Consider the following 23,388-nt stretch of genomic DNA (forward strand, 5'->3'; position numbering starts at 1 on the left):
GGCCGGGAACGCTGGAAGAGGAAGAACAGCGCCGGCGCTTGACACCTCAAGTAAAAGACAGAACCATGGGGAGAGAAATTCAGAGTGGGGAATGCACAGCTTCCCACAGAACCCCAGACAAAAAAACCCTAAGTCTTACGACAGATCCTGGACGAAACACAGCCAGGAGTGGACAGTAGCGAACCCGCTGGAGTCGCCTGGCAAGCGGGCGAAAACCCAATGTGATCAGGCGCAGACCAGTAACACGGGCAGAAGGGTCGACAAAACTAGTCCCGTCGGCCCCCGAACAACGTTGTCCCGTATCCACCCGAGTGGGGGAGCAGAAGGACAGATGGAAAGAACCCAAAGGATCCGCCAGATGCCAGGAGAAGACAGGCTAAAGTCCATGCTGATGTAACCACGTTGTACAGTCCCGGTGTGGGAGATCAAAGGACAATCTGGACCGAAAAGGTAGTCCCCCCAAGTTATCAAGAAGGCAAGTCTACAGCAGGACCATCGTCTTAGAATGGGCCACGCAATCTGCACTCAGCGGGAGGACAGAACGCGGTAGACTCGGTAAATAGGCACACAGCTAATACAGCCAGTGTGAACAAGGGAGACAGTACGAGGCCAAAAGGAACACCGGAACCATCAACATGAACAACCATGCTCTCCCCAGAGGGGAGGACAGTGCAAGAACAGCCTCTGAAGTCTGGCGGGAAGCCACATCGGAGTGATCTGTACCGAGCGGGAGCCAAACAAAGCCGGCGAGATAAGGCAGTGGGCAACAGGGAAGCCATACGACAGCTCAAAAGCAGAACCCGCTACACCGTGAGACGCCCGGTCCACCGCCTCGCAGAAGGCGAATACCTTGAAGAACCCAAGGCGGAGGTCCTCCGGACCTGGGTAATCGAGCACCCAAGAGAAGTTGGGTGACCCTCCCGAGAAGAGCAGCCCGAACCTGGTAGCAGATCAGACAGAAGCGTAGAGGCGCCAAGAGGAAGGACTCATACCACACTGCATCCAAAGAGGAGGAAATTGCAGCAGGCAAGGGAACCGCAGTCCTGCCAGAGCCAACGAAGAATTCAAGAGGCGCTGCAGACAACAGCACTCTCGACCATGTGACCACTAGCGCAGGGAAGCAATGCCGCAGAAGGACGAATGGGCATGCATCTAGGACCCACGAACACTCCCTGGAATGAAAGGCCAACTAAATGAATGAGCACCACCCAGCTCGGTGCAGCAGAGAGCAATAGAGCCTGTCTGGTCAGGAGGACAGAATGAACTCCTTAGGGACGAGTGCAAGGCTTGCGGCAAGCATCGTATCCCAAGAAACAAAGGTATGCCGCAGGAAGCAGGTGAGGCATACGTACGAGCAGCCCCGTAAGCAGCGAGAAGGCCAACCCACCTAGAAAAAGGGGGGCTCGCCCCAGAGTGCCACCGCATGTACGGAATTGCAAAGTGCAACCTGAAAGGGAGTTATGCACAAACCTAGTATAGCATGCGATGGAACGCAACCAGTCCACCCCGAAAGGGGGGAAATTGTACCTGGCCAACTGCAGTCGGCAAGAGTGCAAAGGCCCGTCCCAAAAGGGAGTGATGCCTAAGGCCGTACCTACTTCAGAGAAGCAGGACATACCCTATAAACCAGCAGGAACGCAGGAGGTCCACCTAGTGAAAGGGGAACATGCACAGGGGTATCCTAGCATTAAGTGAGTGTGCAATAATACACCCAACACTGAACTCAGCGAGAGTGCAACTACTCTGCCAATGAAGGGGGAAATGTACAAGTCCAGCACAGCGATATAAGGACAGCCGTGAATCTCATGAGCGTGCCAAATTCTGCCCTTGAAATGAGAGGTGGTCACGCACAAGGCCAGCACCGTATCCAATGGAAGTGCAAGCGTTCCACCCCTGTTAGAGGGCCATTCTCATGGCCAGCAATGTATCCGGTGAGAGTGTAGCATGCCGCCCAGAAAAAAAGGGGGGTAAAGCACATGGCCAGCATCTCATCCAGGGAGAGTGCGAGCACACCGCCATGCATGGGAGTCATACACATGGCCAGCAACGTACTGGCGAGAGACAAACACAGTCACTAAGACTGCGTGCATGTCGCCTGAGGAAGGAAGGCATGCCCCTGGCTGGCAGCGAATCCAGCAAGAGTGCGTACACCGCCCACGGAAAAGGGGTCATGCATATGGCCGACAGCGGATCCAGCGAGAGCGCAAGCACCCTGCCATGTATGTGGTACATGCACATGGCCAGCAACGTACCTGCGAGGAAACAACCACAGACAGAGGGATGTATGTATGCTGCCTGAGGGAAGGAGGCATACCCAAGGCCGGCAGGGAATCCAGAGAGTGCAGCATACCGCCTAAGAAATGGCCGACAGCGAAACCAGTGAGAGTGCAGCATAATAACATAGTACATAAGTACATCATAGCACATTAGTGAGAGTGCAGCATTCCGCCTATGGAAGGGGGTCGTGCACATAGCCAGTACCGTATCCGGTGAGAGTGCAGTATTCCGCCTAAAAAAGGGGGTCATGCACATGATCGGCAACAGATCCAGTGAGAGTGCTGCGTTCCGCCCAGGAAGGGGGTCACGCACATGGCCGGCTCACGCACATGGCCGGCAGCGAATCCAGTGAGTGCTGCGTTCCGCCCACGGAAGGGGGTCACACACATGGCCGGCAGCAAATCCAGAAAGTGCAGCGTTCCGCTTATGGAAGGGGGTCGTGCACATGGCCAGCACCGTATCCGGTGAAGGTGCAGTATTCCGCCTAAGAAGGGGGTCATGCACATGGCCAGCCAGGGAGAGTGCAGTAGCCCGCCTAGGAGGGGGGGGGGATGCACATGGCAGGCACCATAACTGGAGAGATGATGAATGCTGCCTACAGAAGGGCCGAATGCACTTGGCCAGCGCCGTATCCTGGAAGAGGCAAGAAAACCGCCTAAAAGGGGAAATGCCCTAGCAGCGACGCAGGCTGGGAGCGCAACACCATGCCGCCTGTGGAAAGAGGTCATGCAGACATGCAGCATTACTGATGAGGCTGCAGCGTCCTGCGCAGTCCAATAGAAATCATGATCTATTATTATTTATTATTATAATTTTTTTTTTGTTTTTGTTTTATTTAAACACAGCCTCTGAGGCTAAAGGGGAGCCACCATATAGGGGCACCTGAGAGACAGGAGAAAAGGGGGGCCCAACTATACAGACCCATTTTTGGGAGCCGGCCTGTACCCAAAGGGTTAACAGGGATCCGGCCTGGAGGGCGGCGTGCGATCCCCTGGGGGCGGAGGAACCTCCAGGCGGGAAAAATTTGCGCCTGGAGAAGTTCCCGCCCCCTCCACCAGAGACCGGAATATTGCGGCCTAGTAGGCCGCGAAGCCGGGGGCTAAATTGCGGCGCCCAGCCCGTTATACCGCCGGGACCTGAGGCAGAATGGCGCTTCAAACCGGCCGCGGGAGCCCACCCCGCGGGCCGGTCGGAATTGCGGCCCAGCAGGCCGCGAAGCCTGGGACCAAATTTGCGGAGCCCCGCCGACCGGCACCTGCTGGGGCATAGTCAAGCCCAATGCCGGCCGCGGGAGCCCACCCCGCAGGCCGGAAGAGACAGGGACCCGGAATGTCGGTTTGCCGGCCGCGGGAGCCCACCCCGCCGCCGGACGAGACAGGGGCTGGAATGCGGTTTGCCGGCCGCGGGAGCCCACCCCGCCGCCAGAAGAGACAGGGGGCCGGAATGGCGGCTTGCTGGCCGCGGGAGCCCACCCCGCCGGCCGGAAGAGTAAGGGGGCCTGGAATGGCGGCTTGCCGCGGGAGCCTAAAAATTTTTGCGGCGCCCGGCCGCACCGGAATATTAGTGCTGGCCGGAGGCGAGGCCTTACTCCACTGCAGCGTCCTGCACACTCCGGTAAGGCCCAATGTGATCAGGCGAGATGGGGGGGGGAAAGGACCCAGAGACGGGATGCACGTGAGGAGACAGCCACTAGCTGCATCTATGAAGGCCAGGGAAAAAAGGGGGGGGAGGCAGGGAGCAGATTACTGCGGCACCCCAGGGGCCAGCCTAGGTCCAGCAGGGGAAGGGTCCAGAGGCCCAGTATGGGGGTCAGGCACGCAGGAGACCATTGGGTGGGGGGTGGGGGACGTAGGTCTGGAGAAGCCACTCTCTTACCACAGCCGTCTTCACCCTCGGTCCATTCCAGCAGGGTCGCCCCTTCAGCTACTGGCACCGTAGTGGCAGGACGCTGGAAGAGGGACTTGGCGTGCGGGCGACCCTTGCGCTGGCGGGATGTAGGGGAGCTAGGCTGCCCTGATCCACCTTGCCTTCTGTGGGGGAGGCAGCAGTGCGGAGACAGGCACTGGCGCAGCTCAACCCCGGGAGAAACAGAGAGGTCTAGTGCGTCTCTGTTGTCCCTGATGATCTGGAACAAAAAGAAAGAAAAAGTAAAAATCTAAAATTTAAACAAGGAGAAAACAGCCCTGCAGAGCAGGGAGTGTCTTGCCTCCTTGGACACTAAGCAAAAAACTGGCAGTCTCTCTCTCCAGGCTGAGGGTATAGCTGTGGAGGAGGGGCTTATCAGTCTTCACTTAGTGTCACGCCTCCTATGGAGATGAGCTATACCCAAGGTCTTCTGTGTCCCCCAAGGAAACTGGGCGAGAAATCATTTTTTAAATTGGTCTTTATTACAAATATCGAACCCTTTTTTATTTATTTTTTTTGTAAAGGGCTGAGATGCTCTAATAGAGGGATCAGAATTTTCCCCTGGCTCAGTCAGCCAGCTAATCTAACGGCTCCTTATCTCTTCTCTCTGACATTATAAACACTGATTATAGCTCAGCTCTCATCTCACTGATAAGAATGTGGCTTAAATAAGTGTTTATGACAGAAAGTTAGCGATAAGGGTTATTAGATGACCACAAAGTAAAAGTACCAGTCACACAGCTAGACTGTTAACCCTTTGTGACAGAACAGAGCGATATTTTTAATAAAGACCAGTTGAAAAAATATATATTTTTAGCACAAGACCAATTGAAAAAATATGATTTTAGCACAAAATGAGTAAAATGTAACCCTAAAAATAAATTTGCCTACGAAAGGTGTACAGGTCCTTTATAGAGAATGGGTGCGTTATCAAAAATGCCTTATTCATTAAATCAAGTTTTTATGTTAAACAAATATGAAATAATTTTTGTTGAAGTTTTTTTCAAAATTTTCCTTGTCACTATATTAAAAAAATTCAATCTAAAATCCTGCTGTTTTCGCACCGGCCACTAAGACCAATAACAGGTGCCACTTCTAGGTCTGTACAGATCACTTTACTGCAGTCATCTCATTATCACCACAGGCAGGATAAAAATGACAGACCTCAGGTATATATAGATGGCATAAGATTCGCCAGTCACAGGAGATGATTCACAGCTCATCTACTTCTCGATTGTACAATGACCTCTGCACAGGTCACAGAGCAGGCCTAGAAAACTCTCCCATAGAAGTCAATGGAGTCAGCTGTAGGCTGTGTATGGCCAGAAGTGGCTGCTGTAAATGCTGGTACAAACAGCTCAGGCAAGATGGCCATCCCCATAATCATGTTCAGGAAATAGAATAAAGAAAGCTCTACAATCATAAATGAAAAACAGATCAGGAAAAAAGGATGCGTGTCACTATCTGGTTTTAAAAGGGTTTTCCCAAGTGTTACATAGAGATGACCAATCTTTCGGATAAGGCTACTTTCACACTGGCGTTTCTGGGTCCGCTTGTGAGATCCGTTTCAAGGCTCTCACAAGTGGCCCAAAATGGATCAGTTCAGCCCTAATGCATTATGAATGGATAAGGATCCGTTCAGAATGCATCAAATTAGGCTGCGTTTGGGTCTCCATTGCGTTTTTTAGATGCAGCTTGCAGCGTTTTGGTGACCGTCTGACTATGCGGAGCCAAACGGCTCTGTCCTGACTTACAATGTAAGTCAATGGGGACGGATCAGTTTTTCACTGACACAATATGGTGCAATTTTGACTTGGATTTTTTTTTTTTTTATGAATAATGCAAACGGATCCGCTATGAACGGATACAAGCGTTTGCATTATTGGTGCGGATCCGTCTGTGCAGATACAAGACGTATCCGCACCAAACGCGAGTGTGAAAGTAGCCTAAGTCATCAGTATGTGACCTGTGGGGGTCTTGTGGCACCCCTACCAATCAACTACTTGAGGAGAGCATGAGTGACCCCCGTGAGCACCAGAGCATCCTCTGATCTTACCAAGCACAGCACTGTCCACTGGATAGTGGCTGTGCTTGCTAACACAGCTCAGCCCCGTTTACATGAATAGGGCCGAGCTGTACCTAGGCCACGAGACCAATGACGTCACTGGCATAGGACGAGGCCACAGCCTATTCAAACAGCTGCTCAGTGAGGGTTCTAGGAGTTGGGCCTAGAGCAGGCATCCTCAAACTGCGGCCCTCCAGCTGTTATAAAACTACAACTCCCACAATGCCCTGCTATAGGCTGATACCTGTAGGCTGTTTGGGCATGCTGGCAGTTGTACAATTGCAACAGCTGGAGGGCTGCAGTTTGAGGATGCCTGGCCTAGAGGATAGGCTACCAGTATGAAACACCCCTTAAACTGGCAGAAGAAATTATAGGCGACACATTTCCTTTAACTTTACGCCATAATCAAATCTGCAGCATAAAGCTTGTATTACACAGGCCGATTGAGCAAGCAATTGTCGGGAGGGAAGCTGTCCCACGTGGCAATCGCCTGCTCGCTAGCGGAGGAGACTGCTGCTATTACATTTAGCGATATCTTTCGCTGCATGGGGAAAAGAGATAGTTATGTCATTGCTCGTCCCCACGCTGTCTAGTGGTTTGCTGGGGCAGATCATAACTAGACATCATGGCAAACGATGATTTTTAAAAGTGCTTAAGTATCTCAATTGCCTGTTGAACAACTGTTTGCTCGTTCATCGGGCAATCGGCGGCAGTATTACACTGCAAGATAATCACTAACAAGCATTCATACGAATCCTAGTTAGCGATCATCTGCCGAAAAATCTGCAGGTGTGATACAGCCTTAATTTGCATGTCTTGCATTTGCTACAAATTTCACCTTCTGCCATGTAAAGGAAGAAATCTGCAGCAAGTTCGTGGGGAATCCAAATCTGCACGTTTGACAGGAGGATGTTACACCCGATTTGTCTGCCATGTAAAATTGTGCCACTTACGAATCCACTCAAAAAGATCAGGGTAAATAAGTAATTCTGCATCCCTTCAAGTCCCAGCATGCCCTGCCAGTCTTCTGTATACGGGGATCTGCAGTTTTCCTACAGCTCGGGAGTCACTGGTTGCAGAATGATAAAAATAATTCCCTCTATACGGTCTTGGTGGCAAGCCCTATTTCACTGGTTAAACATAAGTTCCCTCTCAAACTCCTCACTGTTTACCACATTTTTATGTAATTTCTGTTGTGCGTTCCCAACCACAAAAATCCATGTTCCCCCATATAACTTTTGATTATGTGAAGCCCCACCTAACCTTCTGCTCGCTGCTAGCCACAGACCCTTCAGGGTTAAATTCCTGGTATATACATCTCCCCCGCTGATGACCATATTTCTTCCGCTAATGTAAATATTTGCGTTTCTCAGTGAGAGGCTGCAGTTTTTCTTTTTCGTGAGGTGACCAGAGAGCAATATTATGTACACATTAATGTATACACAGGAGGGTACACACGCAGTCCTCAATTGCCTCCGACCTTCCAATGTTTCTTAGTAAAAGGGAAAAACAGTCTCCGTTCTGTAGCTGCTGCTCTATGACTAATATCCTCGCTCCCGCCGCTCACTTCAGCTTCAATCTCGTCTGGTTTACTTGAGATGGAAAAATAGAAACCCCCAAACAGAAACCAGTTATGGTATTTCTTTAAGTCCAGACGTTCTCAGACTATTTTTAGATAATGCTCCAAACACTGTACTGTTGGAAGCGGCTCGGTTCATAAGGATGAAAAGAAACATACTCGTCTCCCCAGCAAGGAATGATCTTCTACATCCCTGGTCCAATGTTTCATATGGATTTCTCCCCATTTACAACGCATTCGGAATGTCTTAAGACTCATTTTTTGTTATGTTGTAGCCTGGTGCTAATATATATTTAAAAAAAAAAATCAATCTGCATTCAATACCTCAGAATGATAAAATAAAAATTGAATTTTAGACATTTTTGCAAATTAAAAAGGAAAAACTAAAACTGCCTGCCCGCCCTGTGCATGGCAAGTACCGCTTACAGATAAGTGATTACTGCTAGATCAACAAAGCAGCAATGCTAGGGGCTGCTGCATACACTTTATATGTGATGGCTGCTATGACTAGGGCCCAGAGTTATGGGGTCAGATCCCCCCATAACAGTGTCCTCCACAGATTCCCCCCCATAACAGTGTCCTCCACAGATTCCCCCCCATAATAGTGTCCTCCACAGATTCCCCCCCATAACAGTGTCCTCCACAGATTCCCCCCCATAACAGTGTCCTCCACAGATTCCCCCCCATAACAGTGTCCTCCACAGATTCCCCCCCATAACAGTGTCCTCCACAGATTCCCCCCCATAACAGTGTCCTCCACGGATCCCCAATTAGTTCAAAACCGACCAAAAGCACACCATTTAGTTCAAAATATTTTATTTTCTTAATTTCCTCCTAAAAAACATAGGTGCGTCTTATCATCAGGTGCATCTTATAAAGCAAAAAATACGCCCCGTTTACGTGAATAGGGCCGAGCTGTACCTAGGCCACGAGACCAATGACGTCACTGGCATAGGACGAGGCCACAGCCTATTCAAACAGCTGCTCAGTGAGGGTTCTAGGAGTTGGGCCTAGAGCAGGCATCCTCAAACTGCGGCCCTCCAGCTGTTATAAAAACTACAACTCCCACAATGCCCTGCTGTAGGCTGATACCTGTAGGCTGTTTGGGCATGCTGGCAGTTGTAGTTTTGCAACAGCTGGAGGGCTGCAGTTTGAGGATGCCTGGCCTAGAGGATAGGCTACCAGTATGAAACACCCCTTAAACTGGCAGAAGAAATTATAGGCGACACATAATTCATGAGGAGGTAATTCATGAGGAGGAATGAACTGCCGGTAGAGCTCAGAGACATAATTGGGTGGAGGCACAGATCTGGAGAAGGGTACAAAAACTTTTCGCTGCACTGAATGTTCCCAAGAGCACAGTGGCCTCCATAATTCTTAAATGGAAGATCATTGGAAAAAACAGGAATTCCTAAAGCTAGCCTTCTCACCTAAGTAATCAGGGAAGAAAGGTCTTGGTAAGAGAAATGATAAATAACCCAATGGTCACTTTGCGTAATTCAAAGAAAGGGGGCACATCAAAATTAAGGTAAGAGTGCTGGCACACGGTATGAAACACTATACAATTCAAAGAGAAAAGAATACTGAGATAATAGCCGCACATCTAAAAAAGTATCAAATTTATTTAAGGACAACAGACACGACAAGAAATGATTAAAAACATTGTACACAATGAAGCTGGGCCATGTGCGCTAATCATAAACACATGCCCACCTGACTCACCACAACACTGTAAGCATCCCCCCACACATACAAATAAATAGAGAAGTAAAATACATGTAATCCATCAACAAAGAAATTATTGGAGAAATATAATACTTATCATTGAGTGTGATGTAGTGGGGGTATGCGTGGTGGTCAGGAATCAAGCCCAACGCGTATCGCCAGGCTCTGCTGGCTTCTTCAGGGGTGCCAATGGTCACTTTGGTGGAGCCCTAAAGATACTGTGCTCAGCAAACCTCCATAAGGTCAACCCTCAGTACTCCACCAATCTGGCAAAAAGAATTGCCTCCTTGCTAAATCACACGTAAAAGTTAGCAAAAAAAAACTAAAAAGGATTCTCAAACCAAAGATTTTTTGGTTTGATGAAACAAAGCTTTAACCAGGCACTGCTCATCACCTGCCCAATACTATCCCTACAGTGAAGCATGGTGGTGGCAGCATCATGCCGTGGGGTGTTTTTCAGCGGCTGGGACAGGGAGACTGATCAGAGTTGAGGAAAAGCTGAATGGAGCAAAGTACAAAGATATTCTTAATGAAAACATGATCTAATGTGCTCTCGACTTCACACTTTGTCTTGTTAAAAGGTAAAGCTTCGACCATGACCCTAGGCACACAGGAGTGGCTTTGAGACTACTCTGTGAATATCCTTACTCAATTTTAGGCACTCCCTAAAAACACATCTTTTTAGGGTGGCATATCACATCTCCGGATATAACCCCTCTCCATATACACTCACCTAAAGAATTATTAGGAACACCTGTTCTATTTCTCATTAATGCGATTATCTAGAAAAACCAATCACATGGCAGTTGCTTCAATGCAAGTAGGGTTGTGGTCCTGGTCAAGACAATCTCCTGAACTCCAAACTGAATGTCAGAATGGGAAAGAAAGGTGGGCTACAACAGCAGAAGACCCCACCGGGTACCACTCATCTCCACTACAAATAGGAAAAAGAGGCTACAATTTGCACGAGCTCACCAAAATTGGACTGTAAAAATGTTGCCTGGTCTGACTAGTCTCGATTTCTGCTGAGACATTCAAATGGTAGAGTCTGAATTTGGCGTAAACAGAATGAGAACATGTATCCATCATGCCTTGTTACCACTGTGCAGGCTGGTGGTGGTGGTGGTGGTGTAATGGTGTGGGGGATGTTTTCTGGGCACACTTTAGGCCCCTTAGTGCCAATTGGCCATCGTTTAAAGGCCACGGGCTACCTGAGCATTGTTTCTGACCATGTCCATCCCTTCATGACCACCATGTACCCATCCTCTGATGGCTACTTCCAGCAGGATAATGCACCATGTCACAAAGCTCGAATCATTTCAAGTTGGTTTCTTGAACATGACAATGAGTTCACTGTACTAAAATGGCCCCCCCAGTCACCAGATCTCAACCCAATAGAGCATCTTTGGGATGTGGTGGAACGGGAGCTTCGTGCCCTGGATGTGCATCCCTCAAATCTCCATCAACTGCAAGATGCTATCCTATCAATATGGGCCAACATTTCTAAAGAATGCTATCAGCACCTTGTTGAATCAATGCTGGCAGGCTGTAGATCCTATCTCTTACCTAGCGATCCTGTGAACACGTGCGCCTGTGTGCGCGCGTGTTCACAGGAAGTCTCGCCTCTCGCGAGATGACGCACGGATGCGTCCAGGAGGAATGAATCGACCGCCTCCATGACGCAATCGTGCATTACATGGTCCGGAGGCGGTTAAAAAGTCCCCAGAGCTGGAAACTCCTTTAAAGATGTTTTTTTTTTAGGAAAAACTTTTGTTAAAAATAGGGCCACAAAGAGTTTGAATAACAAGAAAGCATTACTCACCAGCCCCGATTGTTCACTGTTGTGCCGACACTAGTCTGTCACCTGCTGGGCTCTACTTCCTGCCAAAAAGGCCTGCTCAGCCATTAGAAACCCCTTTAACCTGTACAGTACCAGCGCCGTACTGTGTTTAAAATACCAGCGCAGTATTACTATGCGCTGATCGGGCAGGTGCAGCAGCTGCGCCTGCCTCATCAGTGGCAGGGGTCCGGCAGTCACCGATAGCCGGACCTCTGTTGTATGCGCGGCACATGCAATGTCAGTGCAGGGAGGGAGCTCCCAGCTATGCTGGGATGGCAGCCAGATTCCCTCCTTGGGCATCGTGGCTGCGTTCCCTGTAATGCCTCATGCAGACGTCCGTGTCAGTTTTGGATCAGTGGTAACACGGACCATGTTCAATCCGTGTTTTCTCCCGTGACAGATCCATGTTGGGTCCGTTTTTTGCTGCCCGTGTTGCATCCGTGTTTTACTGACACTGAACAGCTGAAAAATAATTTTCAATAAATCTCTTTTTAATGATCCGTGAAACACGGATGCAACACGGATGGCATCCGTGTTGCATCCGTGTTTTTCACTGACCCATAGACTATAATAGACTGAGAAAATAGAGCATGCATACGTGCTAAAAACATTGACCCACGGACCGTGCTAAAACACTGATGTCTGAATACAAACATTTAAATGAATGGGGACGTGTGCTGTCCGTGGAGAACACGTACAGCACACGTCCGTGAAACACTGACGTGTGAATGGGGCTTAAGTCTGAGATCCAGTCCCCTACATCTCACAGGCAAGCAGGTTGTAAGTGTATTACACTGTGAAATACACTTACAGCCAATGCATTACAATACAAATCTACCCCCAAAAAATTAAATTCTGAAATTTCACCTTCATTTTCCTTCAATTCTTGTGGAACACCTCAAGGGTTAACAAAGTTTGTAACATCAGCTTTGAATAATTTGAGGGGTGTAGTTGCTAAAATGGGGTCAGTTATAGGTGGTTTACATTACATAAGCCCCTCAATCATTTTAGAACTTGTTTGGTGCTTACAAAAAAAAAGTTTTTGGAAATTTTTGTGAAAATGAGAAAAACGGCATCTAAAATTCTAAGCCTTCTAACGTCTTAAAAAAATAAAATGACATTTACAAAATTATGCCAACATAAAGCAGACATATGGGGAATGTTAAATACCATATGACTGGCTCACGTAAATCATGCATTTATTAACTAGACATAATGCCCGCAATTCTAAAAACTTTGAATACTCCAAAGGTCTGTACAGAAGTTTATAAATATAACTAATCAATTAACCACTTCAGCCCCCCTAGCTTAAACCCCCTTAAAGGGAATCTGTCACTAGCATATTAGCAACATTTTTTTTTTAATGAATCCATGTGTAATAAAGTACCTTATTTCCATATGTCTTGTTATTTTTATTCTGTGTCTTGTCATTTCTTAAAAAAAACAAACACTTTTTATGATATTCAAATGAAGCTGTAAGGAGCCCAGAGGGGCGTTATTCTTTGTCCACGGTGCCCAGGAACGCGCCTCTGAAGTGCCGTGACCGCCTAAATTTGAAAACTAAGATCTTCTCCAAGATTTAGGCAAAGTGCTCTCCCCCCCCCCCCCCCCCCAGCGCCGCGCTCTGCGGCAAACACCCCCGATCCTCCTCTTGCCCGCATCCGAAATCCCGCGCAGGCGCAGTGCCGGCGATTGCCTGCGCGATGATAAGACGACTGAGGGCAACAGCCCAGTGACGCTGTTGAAGCTGTTGCCCTCAGTTCAAGCTAATGACCAGACCACTTTTTACAATTCTGCACTACACTACTTTCACCGTTCATTGCTCGGTCATGCAACTTACCACCCAAATGAATTTTACCTCCTTTTCTTCTCACTTATTGAGCTTTCATTTGGTGGTATTTCATTGCTGCTGGCATTTTTACTTTTTTTTTTGTTATTAATCGAAATTTAAAACTACATTTCTATATACATTTTTATCTAAATTTATTGTTCTACATGTCTTTGATAAAAAAAAAAATTCAATAAGTGTATATTTATTGGTTTGCGCAAAAGTTATAGCGTTTACAAACTATGGTACAAAAATGTGAATTTCCGCATTTTGAAGCAGCTCTGACTTTCTGAGCACCTGTCATGTTTCTTGAGGTTCTACAATGCCCAGACAGTAGAAAAACAGTAGAAACCCCCCACAAATGACCCCATTTCGGAAAGTAGACACCCTAAGGTATTCGCTGATGGGCATAGTGAGTTGATAGAAGTTTTTTGTCACAAGTTAGCGGAAAATGATACTTTATTTTTTATTTTTCTTAAAAAGTCTCATATTACACTAACTTGTGACAAAAAATAAAAACTTCCATGAACTCACTATGCCCATCAGCAAATACCTTGGGGTGTCTTCTTTCCAAAATGGGGTGTTTGTACTGCCCTGGCATTTGAGGGTCTCCGCAATCATTACATGTATGGCCAGCATTAGGAGTTTCTGCTATTCTTATATTGAGCATACAGGTAATAAGATTTTTTTTTTTCCGTTCAGCCTCTGGGCTGAAAGAAAAACTGAACGGCACAGATTTCTTCATTCGCATCGATCAATGTGGATGAAAAAAAAATCTCTGTCAAAAAATAAAAAAAGGAGGGGAAAGGCATCTGCCAGGACATAGGAGCTCCGCCCAACATCCATACCCACTTAGCTCGTATGCCCTGGCAAACCCGATTTCTCCATTCACAGCAATCGATGTGGATGAATAAATCATTGCCGTTTTTTTTTTTTTTTTTTTTTTATATACAAAGTGTTTGCCAAAGCATATGAACACCACCGCAACGCAATAAATTTATTAACATGAACTTTAGAATAACATTTGAGCATACCTAACTTTTTTGCTTACCGGTGATTTTTTTTTTTTGTTTTGCTTTTTTTACCTTTATAGGACAAACCTCTCCTTCCCCATGGGACAATGTGCAAAGCGCAAATCGCCCAGAGATGTGGCGAAGTACATTATGCACTTTCAAAGGAGAGGTTTGCAGCAGCTGTGAGTGAAAGGGCCCTAATAGCTCTGTGTGCCTGTCCTGTGTAACGCAATCCCTATGCTAAGTGTACCTGTGTGTGGTACTTCCGGAAACACTCCCCTAAGCATAGGGCAGGGTGGTCAGGACAGAAATAGCGGGTGTCACGCCTTATTCCACTCCTGCTACAGACACAAAAAAATTTCGTGGTGGCGGTTGGTTTGAGGTACCAGCAACAACACTGGGGAAATGTCGCTCGTGAAGACGGCTCACTACACTGGTGGTTGGGGCCACGGAACCTCCTGGATACAGGAGGTTCTCGATGATCTCTTCCTGAAATTTGAGGAAGGATCTTGTTCTCCCAGCCTTACTGTAGAGAACAAAACTATTAAACAGAGCCAACTGAATCAAATATACAGACACCTTCTTATACCAGCGTCTGGTTCTGCGGGAAAGCAAATAGGGAGCCAACATCTGGTCATTGTGGTCAAGTCCACCCCTCCCATGAGCGAATTATAGTCGTGGACACAGAGGGGCTTTTCAATGACACTGGTTGCTAGTTCAATTTGGATTGTTGTGTCTGCGTGAATGGAGGAGAGCATGTAAACGTCACGCTTGTCTCTCCATTTCACCGCAAGCAGTTCTTCGTTACACAAGGCAGCCCTCTCCCCCCTTGCAAGATGGGTGGTAACGAGCCGTTGGGGGAAGCCCCGGCGACTAGGTCGCGCGGTGCCACAGCAGCCAATCTGTTCTAAAAACAAATGCCTGAAGAGAGGCACACTTGTGCAAAAATTGTCCACATAAAGATGGTACCCCTTGCCAAATAAGGGTGACAGCAAGTCCCAGTCTTCCCACTGCTCCCCAGGTAGTCAGGGCAACCGACCGGCTCCAGGGTCTGATCTTTACCCTCAGACACGAAATTTGTGGGTATAGCCTGTGGCCCTTTTACAGAGCTTATACAATTTGACCCCATACCGGGCGCGCTAGCTTGGGATGTATTGTTTGAAGCCAAGGCGCCCGGTAAAATGTATAAGGGACTCGTCTACGCAGATGTTTTGCTCAGGGGTATACAAATCTGCAAATTTGGTGTTAAAGTGGTCTATGGGGGGCCAAATTTTGTGGAGCCGGTCAAAAGCTGGGTGGCCTCTGGGACGAGAGGTGCTGTTGTCACTAAAGTGCAGGAAACACAGGATGGTCTCAAATCGTGTCCTGGACATGGCACCAGAGAACATGGGCATGTGATGAATTGGGTTCGTGGACCAATATGACTGCAATTCATGCTTTTTTGTTAGGCCCATGTTGAGGAGAAGGCCCAGAAAAGTTTTAATATCGGAAATTTGGACGGGTTTCCACCGGAAGGACTGGGCATAAAAGCTTACCGGGTTGGTGGCTATAAATTGAGTGGCATATCGATTTGGCAGTCAAGAACAGCTCAAAAAACCCCAGTGCGGATCCGATCTGAGCTGTCTCAACCCGAACTCCAGACTGGGCGGTGAAAGGGGGAACTACTGGTGCGGCAATCAGGGTTTGCCAGCACCTCAGGGACTCTAGGGGCTCTACAGGCCTGTCTGTGGCTGCGACGGGGGAACTAATGCACGTGCCACCGCACCAGCTTTAATTGCCCTTCTGGTGCTCGCTACTTCACCATGTTGTCTGGCAGTGCAGGTACTAGGTCCATGATGGGCTGCGCTGCTGGTGTATGCCTCACCACGTAATCCGACAGCGCCAGCCCCACTCTGCTGCCCTTGAAGCGGATCCTGCGCAACCTGTGGTCTAGCAACACGGGGCCGGGTACGCCTGGTGGTATCAGGGACCTCAACCTCCTCGTCCGAACTTTGGGTCAGACTGCCACTGCTTTCTACAGGTTCGTATTCTGACCCACTGGATTCGTCAGATGAGGGTTCCCATTCCTCATCCGACTGGGTCAGAAGCCTGTAGGCCTCTTCAGAAGAATACCCCTTATTTGCCATTTGGACAACTAAATTTAGGGGGTATTCCCCGAGACTACCCAAGAAAAAAAAGCAAGCCTGTCTTACAAATGGGAGGCTAGCGAAGTACCGGAAGCCGCTGCGATTGATAAAAAATATCAAAACTGATTTTTTTTTTATCGCTGCAGTGCTTGTAAAGTGATTGTGCAGTGATAAAAAAATGATATATATATTTTTGTCACTGCGGCGGGGCGGGCGTGGGTGAATGCACGTGTGGTGTGGGCGACCGATCGGGCAAACACAGCGTTTTGGGAGGGCGAGCTAAGGTGACACTAATACTATTATAGATCTGACTGATCAGTTCTGATCACTTACAGATACTATAAAAGTACAAATGCTGATTAGCGTATCGCTAATCAGCGAATCAGTGACTGCGGTGCGGTGGGCTGGGCGCTAACCGACGCTAACTACCTAACAAAGGGGCCTAAACTATCCTAAAACCTAACCGTCCATACTAGTGAGAAAAAAAAAAGTGACAGTTTACACTGATCACTTTTTTCCCCTTTCACTAGGTGATTGACAGGGGCGATCAAGGGGTTAATTGGGGTGATGGGGGGGGGGGGGGGGGTGATCTGGGGGCTAAGTTTACTGTTTGGTGCTACTCACTGAACTGTGCTCCTCTGCTGGGACCAACTGACGAAAAGGACCAGCAGAGGAGCACAGCAGCCATTTAACACCTTATATTTATAAATCTAAGGTGTTAAATGGCTTCTGATTAGTTTTTTTGAAAATCACCAGCCTGCCAGCGATGATCATTGGCTGGCAGGCTGGTGACGAAATACTCCTTTAACTTTTGCCGACCCGCAATGCGCATGCGCGGGCCGGCTCTGCCAGAAATCTCACGTCTCGCAAGAGGACGCGCCGGCGCGTCCAGGGGGAATAACAGGGCCGCCGTCCAGTAGTGGTTAATATACATTTGCAATAAATGCTATAACACACAGAAAATAGTACATAAAACTTAAAATATAAAATAGGTCTTGGTACCACCACTTCTATCTCATGCGGAGCTCTCGCATGTATATATACTAAATGCAGTTTGAGGATATATATTGCTGCCACATTAAAATACGGTAGTTATTTAAATTTTCTTTTCATTCACTCGTCTTATGCATTAAAACTGAAGGAATTATTTTAGTTCTGGCACATGTGGCGCCTTCCCACGTGTTCCTTTTTTATATCAGAGTCCTCACTAACAAAGTGTATGTTAGGATCTTGTAATTCGCAAGGTGTATATATCACATCCGTACACCTCATTTATTTATAGGGACGCAAACACTTCTCTTATTTCTGCTGGGCTTATATATGTGAAGCGCATTAGCCGCGGCGTGTATAATGTCAGCCTGAAGCCGCCGTAACAGATCTGCAGTGCCGTCGGACAGAATACTTCAAACAGTCATTGTCCCCCACTGTTAGTTTATACCTGGGTTAGTAATAGATATAATATCCCTTACCGATGAGGTTTTCGGCCGTGCATTCAGATCGTATACCTGCTTGCTCTGTCCTTGTTCAGTTGGTGCGCATGCGCGGCGGAACTTTTACCACGCTAAAAACCTCTAGAGGCTCGATACATAGGTATTAGTTATGCATAGACAGTACAAATTGTACAAAATAATATCTTGCAGCTTATCCTCTCACACCATAACTACCGGTATTTTAACGTGGCAGCAATATATATCCTCAACTGCATTTAGTATATATACACATGCGAGAGCTCCGCATGATATAGAAGTGGTGGGACCAAGACCTATTTTATATTTTAAGTTTTATGTACTATTTTCTGTGCGTTATGGTATTTATTGCAAATGTCTATTAATTGATTAGTTATATTTATAAACTTCTGTACAGACCTTTGGAGTATACAAAGTTTTTTGAATTCCGTGCATTATGTCTAGGTAATAAATGCATGATTTATGTGAGCCGGTCATATGGTATTTTATTTGAAAGCTTTTTAAACGCTCTGGTGGTAGGGAGTGGACTGTGCTCCATGTTAGAGGATCTGGCGAGCCAAGCCAATTGTTTATTCAACATATGGGGAATGTTCACTGATAACTATTTTATGAGGCATTACCATCTGTCTGAAACACGGGAGTGTGCATTCGGCCTTAAAAGTAGAGAAATTCAAATTTAGAAAATTGTGAATTTTTCCAAATTTGTGGTAAATTGGGGATTCTTTTTTAAACAAAGATGATACTAGTCGTTACGTCACCGGGCCTGCAGTAAATAGTGAGAAGGCCGCGGCACTCCTGGAGCGCCGCTGCCTTCTCAATTAGCTGATCAGCGGGGGTCCCGGGTGTCGGACCCCCGCCGATCAGATGCTGATAATCTATCCAAAGGATAGATCAGTTTAAACAAACGTCACAATCCCTTTAAGTTGAAAAGTGGATCGGTAGTGAAGGGGTTAAAAAAAATCCCCTCGCCTGTTTTTATTTTCCAAATTTAGAAAAAAAAATATCTATTTCCTGTACATGATTATGTTGACAGCCATGGTACCTAAGCTTCTGTTAACATTCAGACATCTGCTGTGCATCTGTCTACCGGACAGTGTTGTGCGTATGCTCTGGGGGCTGTGCAGGTAAGGGGTAGAGGCAAGCAGTGACCATCACTTTTTGTGAGTGTTGGATCCAGTGTCATCAATACATGTGATGTATTGTATTGTGATCCTGCCTGAGATGACTCCTGAAAAGTGATCTCTACAGAACAGGAAGTATGAGCATATTTCAGGATACACTATTTTAAAAAATAAAGATATTCAAGTCTGTCTGTATTGATCGCCTATCCTCAGGATTTATAATCAATATCAGATCTGTGGGGGGCCCCTCGACACCTGAAATCCTCAACGATCAGCGGATCTTGTCAACCACCAGATACAACAGTAGACACAGAAGGTAAGTGTTCTGTTCATTCTCCAGTAGTTGAATGTTTTTCTTGAATTGAGCGGTCGCTTTAGTATCTACAGCCATTAAAAGCTTTGGCTCCCTTGCTGAAGAGAGTAGCCTAGGAAACAGGGGCTGTTTAGTTAAGTGCTTGCCATTTCACAGATCCTGACCAGTCGGTGCTGCGGGTTAAAAGCAATATTCGCTAATACATGGATATAGAAAATCGATTGTACTGCAAAGTTCTGCACTATAATAATTTTGTTTTACAAAACTGGAGGCATGCTTTAGGTCATGAAGGGCTGAAGAATGTCTAATGTTAGGCAACTCACACAAGATTTCTCTAGTATTTTAAAGGGTTTTTCCAAGTCTTAAAAATACCTCGCACAATGGCCGACCCACAGTGGGGTTCATACTTACCTGGCCTCCGCCTCTGGGTTCTGGCTCCATTACTCCCCAGGCTTTAGGCAGCTCCTGTTAATAAGTGCCACGTGATCGCTGCAGCCAATCACTGACCTGTCACCCGTGTGGCATGTCACTGGGTCTCAGAACCAGATGGTAAGTATGAACCCCACTGTGGGTGGATAACCATCTTTAAAAAGAATGGCGACATGTCTAATCCCATCATCCTTTGCAGAGTTTCGAGATAACTGACTCTTGGTTGAGCACTGTCTCGTTTACAGGCGTCTCCGTTTATACAGTTTTGTGTCTTCTACATGACCCAACATAAAACCACTTAGGCCTTATTTACATGTCTCTAAAGACATCAGTGACAAGGTCGTCGATGTTTCGTCCGTGAAGATGTTGGTGAAGGGTCCATGGTTGGTCGATGTGTCGACGTGCCATCCTTATTCCAAATGCACAGCTAAGCTAAAAAGGGGAGTTCCAGAGCATTTCCTACCAACGGTTAGTTAAAACCACCGACGGGAGTGACAGCCATCGGTGTCAGTGGTTTCATAGACCCACAGAGTCCAATGGGCCCATTGGATTTGCACCACAGACCAAAGTAGTGCATGCGTCTACTGTTTTTCAGTGACCCATGGTTAGTGGAAAACAAGGATGTGTGACTAAACACATTAAAATCAAAAGATTTGTGCGCTGCTCATGAAGAACACGGACAACGCACGTTTGTGATTCACTTTTGTGTAAATAAGCTTAGTTTCTATGTTAACTCTATGTACACATGAACCAAGCTGTATGACATACCTTACTGATAGCTGTCAAGACTGTAGAGTAGGACACCATCTAAAGAAAAGAAGATAGTCTATTTTAGTGTACAGTTTTTACGGTGTGTGTGTGTATATATATATATATATATATATATATATATATATATATATAATTATTCACAACATTGAGTATTTATAAATATATTTTATTACTATATCTTGTACTTCAAGGGGTTTTTTAGGATTAGAATTTTGATGACCAACCCTCTGGATAGGCCATCAATAATAATTCTGGAAAACCCCTTTAAAGCTTAAAATCACAATTCTGCTTGTGTTCACTGTAAACCATGGATGTCAAACTCATGGCCCTCCAGATGTTGCAAAACTACAACTCCCATCATTCCCTGATAGCTGTAGTATGCCCAGGCATGATGGGAGTTTTAGTTTTGCAACAGCTGGAGGGCCACTAGTTTGACATCCCTACTGTAAACAGTTGCATATGCCATCAATGTTAGATAGGCGTGGATTCAACCTGTAAGACCCATTCCTATCTCTAGAACAGGGGTCCCTGAAATGAAGGCGAGCATATCACACATGTGTGCATGTTCTCCCTTTCAGTTTGGAGCCCATTCTAGAGATCCAACCTCTGAGGCCATCTCCCATCGCTAGAACAGGGGTTCCGAAATGAAGGAGAGCATATCACACACATGTGCATGTTCTCCCTTTCAGTTTGGGGCCTATTCTTGAGATTTAACCTCTGAGGCCATCTTCTATCTCTAGAATGGGCCCCAAACTGAGGGGAGAGGATGTGCTCGTGTGTGATGTGCTCTCCTTCACTTTGAGGACCCTGTTCTAGAGATAGGAGATGGCACCTGTAGCGGCACCGTTTCCGCAGACAAGGGTTTAAAATCCGTTTAGGCGATAGGCCCCTTTCCGAGAGACAGGCACAGCTACTGCAGAACACCAACCTCCCGAACTGGATACAAAATAGCACTCCAAACTGGAACCTCGCAAGTAGCTGTCAGCAGGCGAACAGGAAAAGCATTCAGTCAGCTTACACTCCTGGCAATCAGTCTCCAACAGCATACAGGGAATCCCCCCAATAACGAGACAAGGCTCCGTGATCAGGGTCAAGCAGTGGTCTGAAGTGCTGGCACACCCAGCCTGGTTTTTATTACAGTTTGTTGCAGATACAACATATCCCCACAATGCATCATGGTTTCCTCCCCTCTGTCCCGGAGACGACCGAAGACAATCCAATTATCTCTCAGGACAAAGGGAGATCACCAATACACATGTGGAGACAACAGGACAGGAATCACCACCCAAACACACAATGGCACACCCCCACAGCAAACACAGACATTTAACATATCCCCAGATAGCTCAAGTCTGAGTGCATATCATTAGGTGAATGGCACTCAGAATACACAAATACAATAATATTAGCTATCTGGGTACCCTCACATAACATACAATTTAACCGAACGCATAATAACATAAAATTCAATTCTACAGACAGATTTAAGCTGTGCGGCCGGTCTGTTTTCTCCTTTAAAGTTACTATGGGCCATAATCCTGAGGCAAGAGGCTTTTAAACAGCCCTCTCCAAAACCCAGTGGCGAGGTTGGTTTCGCCACACATCTCCCCCCCCCAGGGAAGACTAACCAGATACCTGACCTCACGCCGGTCGGTACCTGAGTTAGTCTGGCAGCCCACCCACAACCCAATACTGGACCTGTTGAATTTAGTAGGCTGTCTCTGTCCAGTGAATCCACCAAGGTTATATTGGTAGCTGGTACTCCCGGTCTCTGAGTTGCTCCCTGGCTTGGAGTGGAGGTTGCTTTGTGGGCAGGGATCAGCGGGACTCTGCCCTGGTGCCATCACTACCACGGAAGAAGCCTGGTTGGAGTCTGGTTGTTGGAGGGGGAAACCGACTGTCTGGGGGACAGGACCGACTGTCCCTACCCCCTGTGCTGTAAGTGCAGAGACCACGGTCCCATCTGCACAGTTGTGGGGCTTACTGTCTCCCCCTGGTGCGTTAAGCTGCCGCTGGGGAGAGGGGGTAACAAGCTCCTCTCCCATACATACTTCCAGCCGCTGGGGAGGGCGACCGACCGCCTCCGCTCCCAATACAGTGTCCTGCTGCTGGGGAAAGGAGACTGGGCTCTCTATTCCCTGTAGGACACTCTGCCGCTGGGGGACAGGACCGACTGTCTCTGCCCCCTGTAACTCCGTCTGCCGCTGGGGAATGGAGACTCGGCTCCCAATTCCCAAAAAATCATGCTGCTGCTGGGGGGCAGGAACAACTACCTCTGCCCCCTGCAACTCAGCCTGCCGCTGGGGAGGGAGGCCGCTGCTCTCCCCTCCCTGCACTTCACACTGCCGCTGGGGAATGGAGACTAGGCTCCCAATTCCCTGCAGGACCGGCGGAGAGACCTCGGTCCCATCTCTACCGGCCACCTGGGGTCCTTCCCAGTAACACTCTACAATATCTGCCCAGCTGAATGGGTCTGGATCTGGGTCTGTCACCTTACCGTCCTGCTGAGCCTTCTCAATGGAGTGGAAGAGATCTCTGTAGTCCTGCTCCAGTTCCCACTCCAGGGTTGCTAGGTGAGCCAGGTCTTGCTCTACTTCATGGGGGTCATCCCACTCATGCCTAGCCTCCCTCTCATAGAAAATGTCCTGAAGTCTGGACTGTGCAGGGCTCCCGAAGTCAGGCTCTGCAAAGGACTCCCATAACAAGCCAGGACCCTCAAACTCCTCTCCCTCTGGCTTGTCATGCTCAGCTGTCCAGGGTATAAACTGTGCCACATACCACCAAAGCGCCTGGTAGGCATCCTCCAGCCATAGCTCCTGCCATACCCGGTGCTGTAGTTCTATCACCCATTCCTCCAGGGGCTGCTCTCCCAGGAAGGACATCCGCAGGGCCACTTGCTTCTGCAACCGCTGCTCTTCACTGGGGAGACT

At 47.5% G+C, this 23,388-nt stretch overlaps 1 protein-coding gene across 1 annotated transcript in view; it reads right to left on the reverse strand.

The window, feature by feature from the left end:
• MED24 (mediator complex subunit 24) overlaps positions 1-23,388 on the reverse strand; it is a 105,286-nt gene that overhangs the window by 69,820 nt on the left and 12,078 nt on the right. Inside the window, exon 4 of the mRNA XM_044298419.1 lies at positions 20,456-20,494. Coding sequence (XP_044154354.1) covers positions 20,456-20,494 — 39 coding nt within the window. The remainder of the gene's footprint in view (positions 1-20,455; positions 20,495-23,388) is intronic.

Source organism: Bufo gargarizans, chromosome 6 (genome assembly GCF_014858855.1).
Source record: "Bufo gargarizans isolate SCDJY-AF-19 chromosome 6, ASM1485885v1, whole genome shotgun sequence".
Taxonomy (NCBI): domain Eukaryota; kingdom Metazoa; phylum Chordata; class Amphibia; order Anura; family Bufonidae; genus Bufo; species Bufo gargarizans.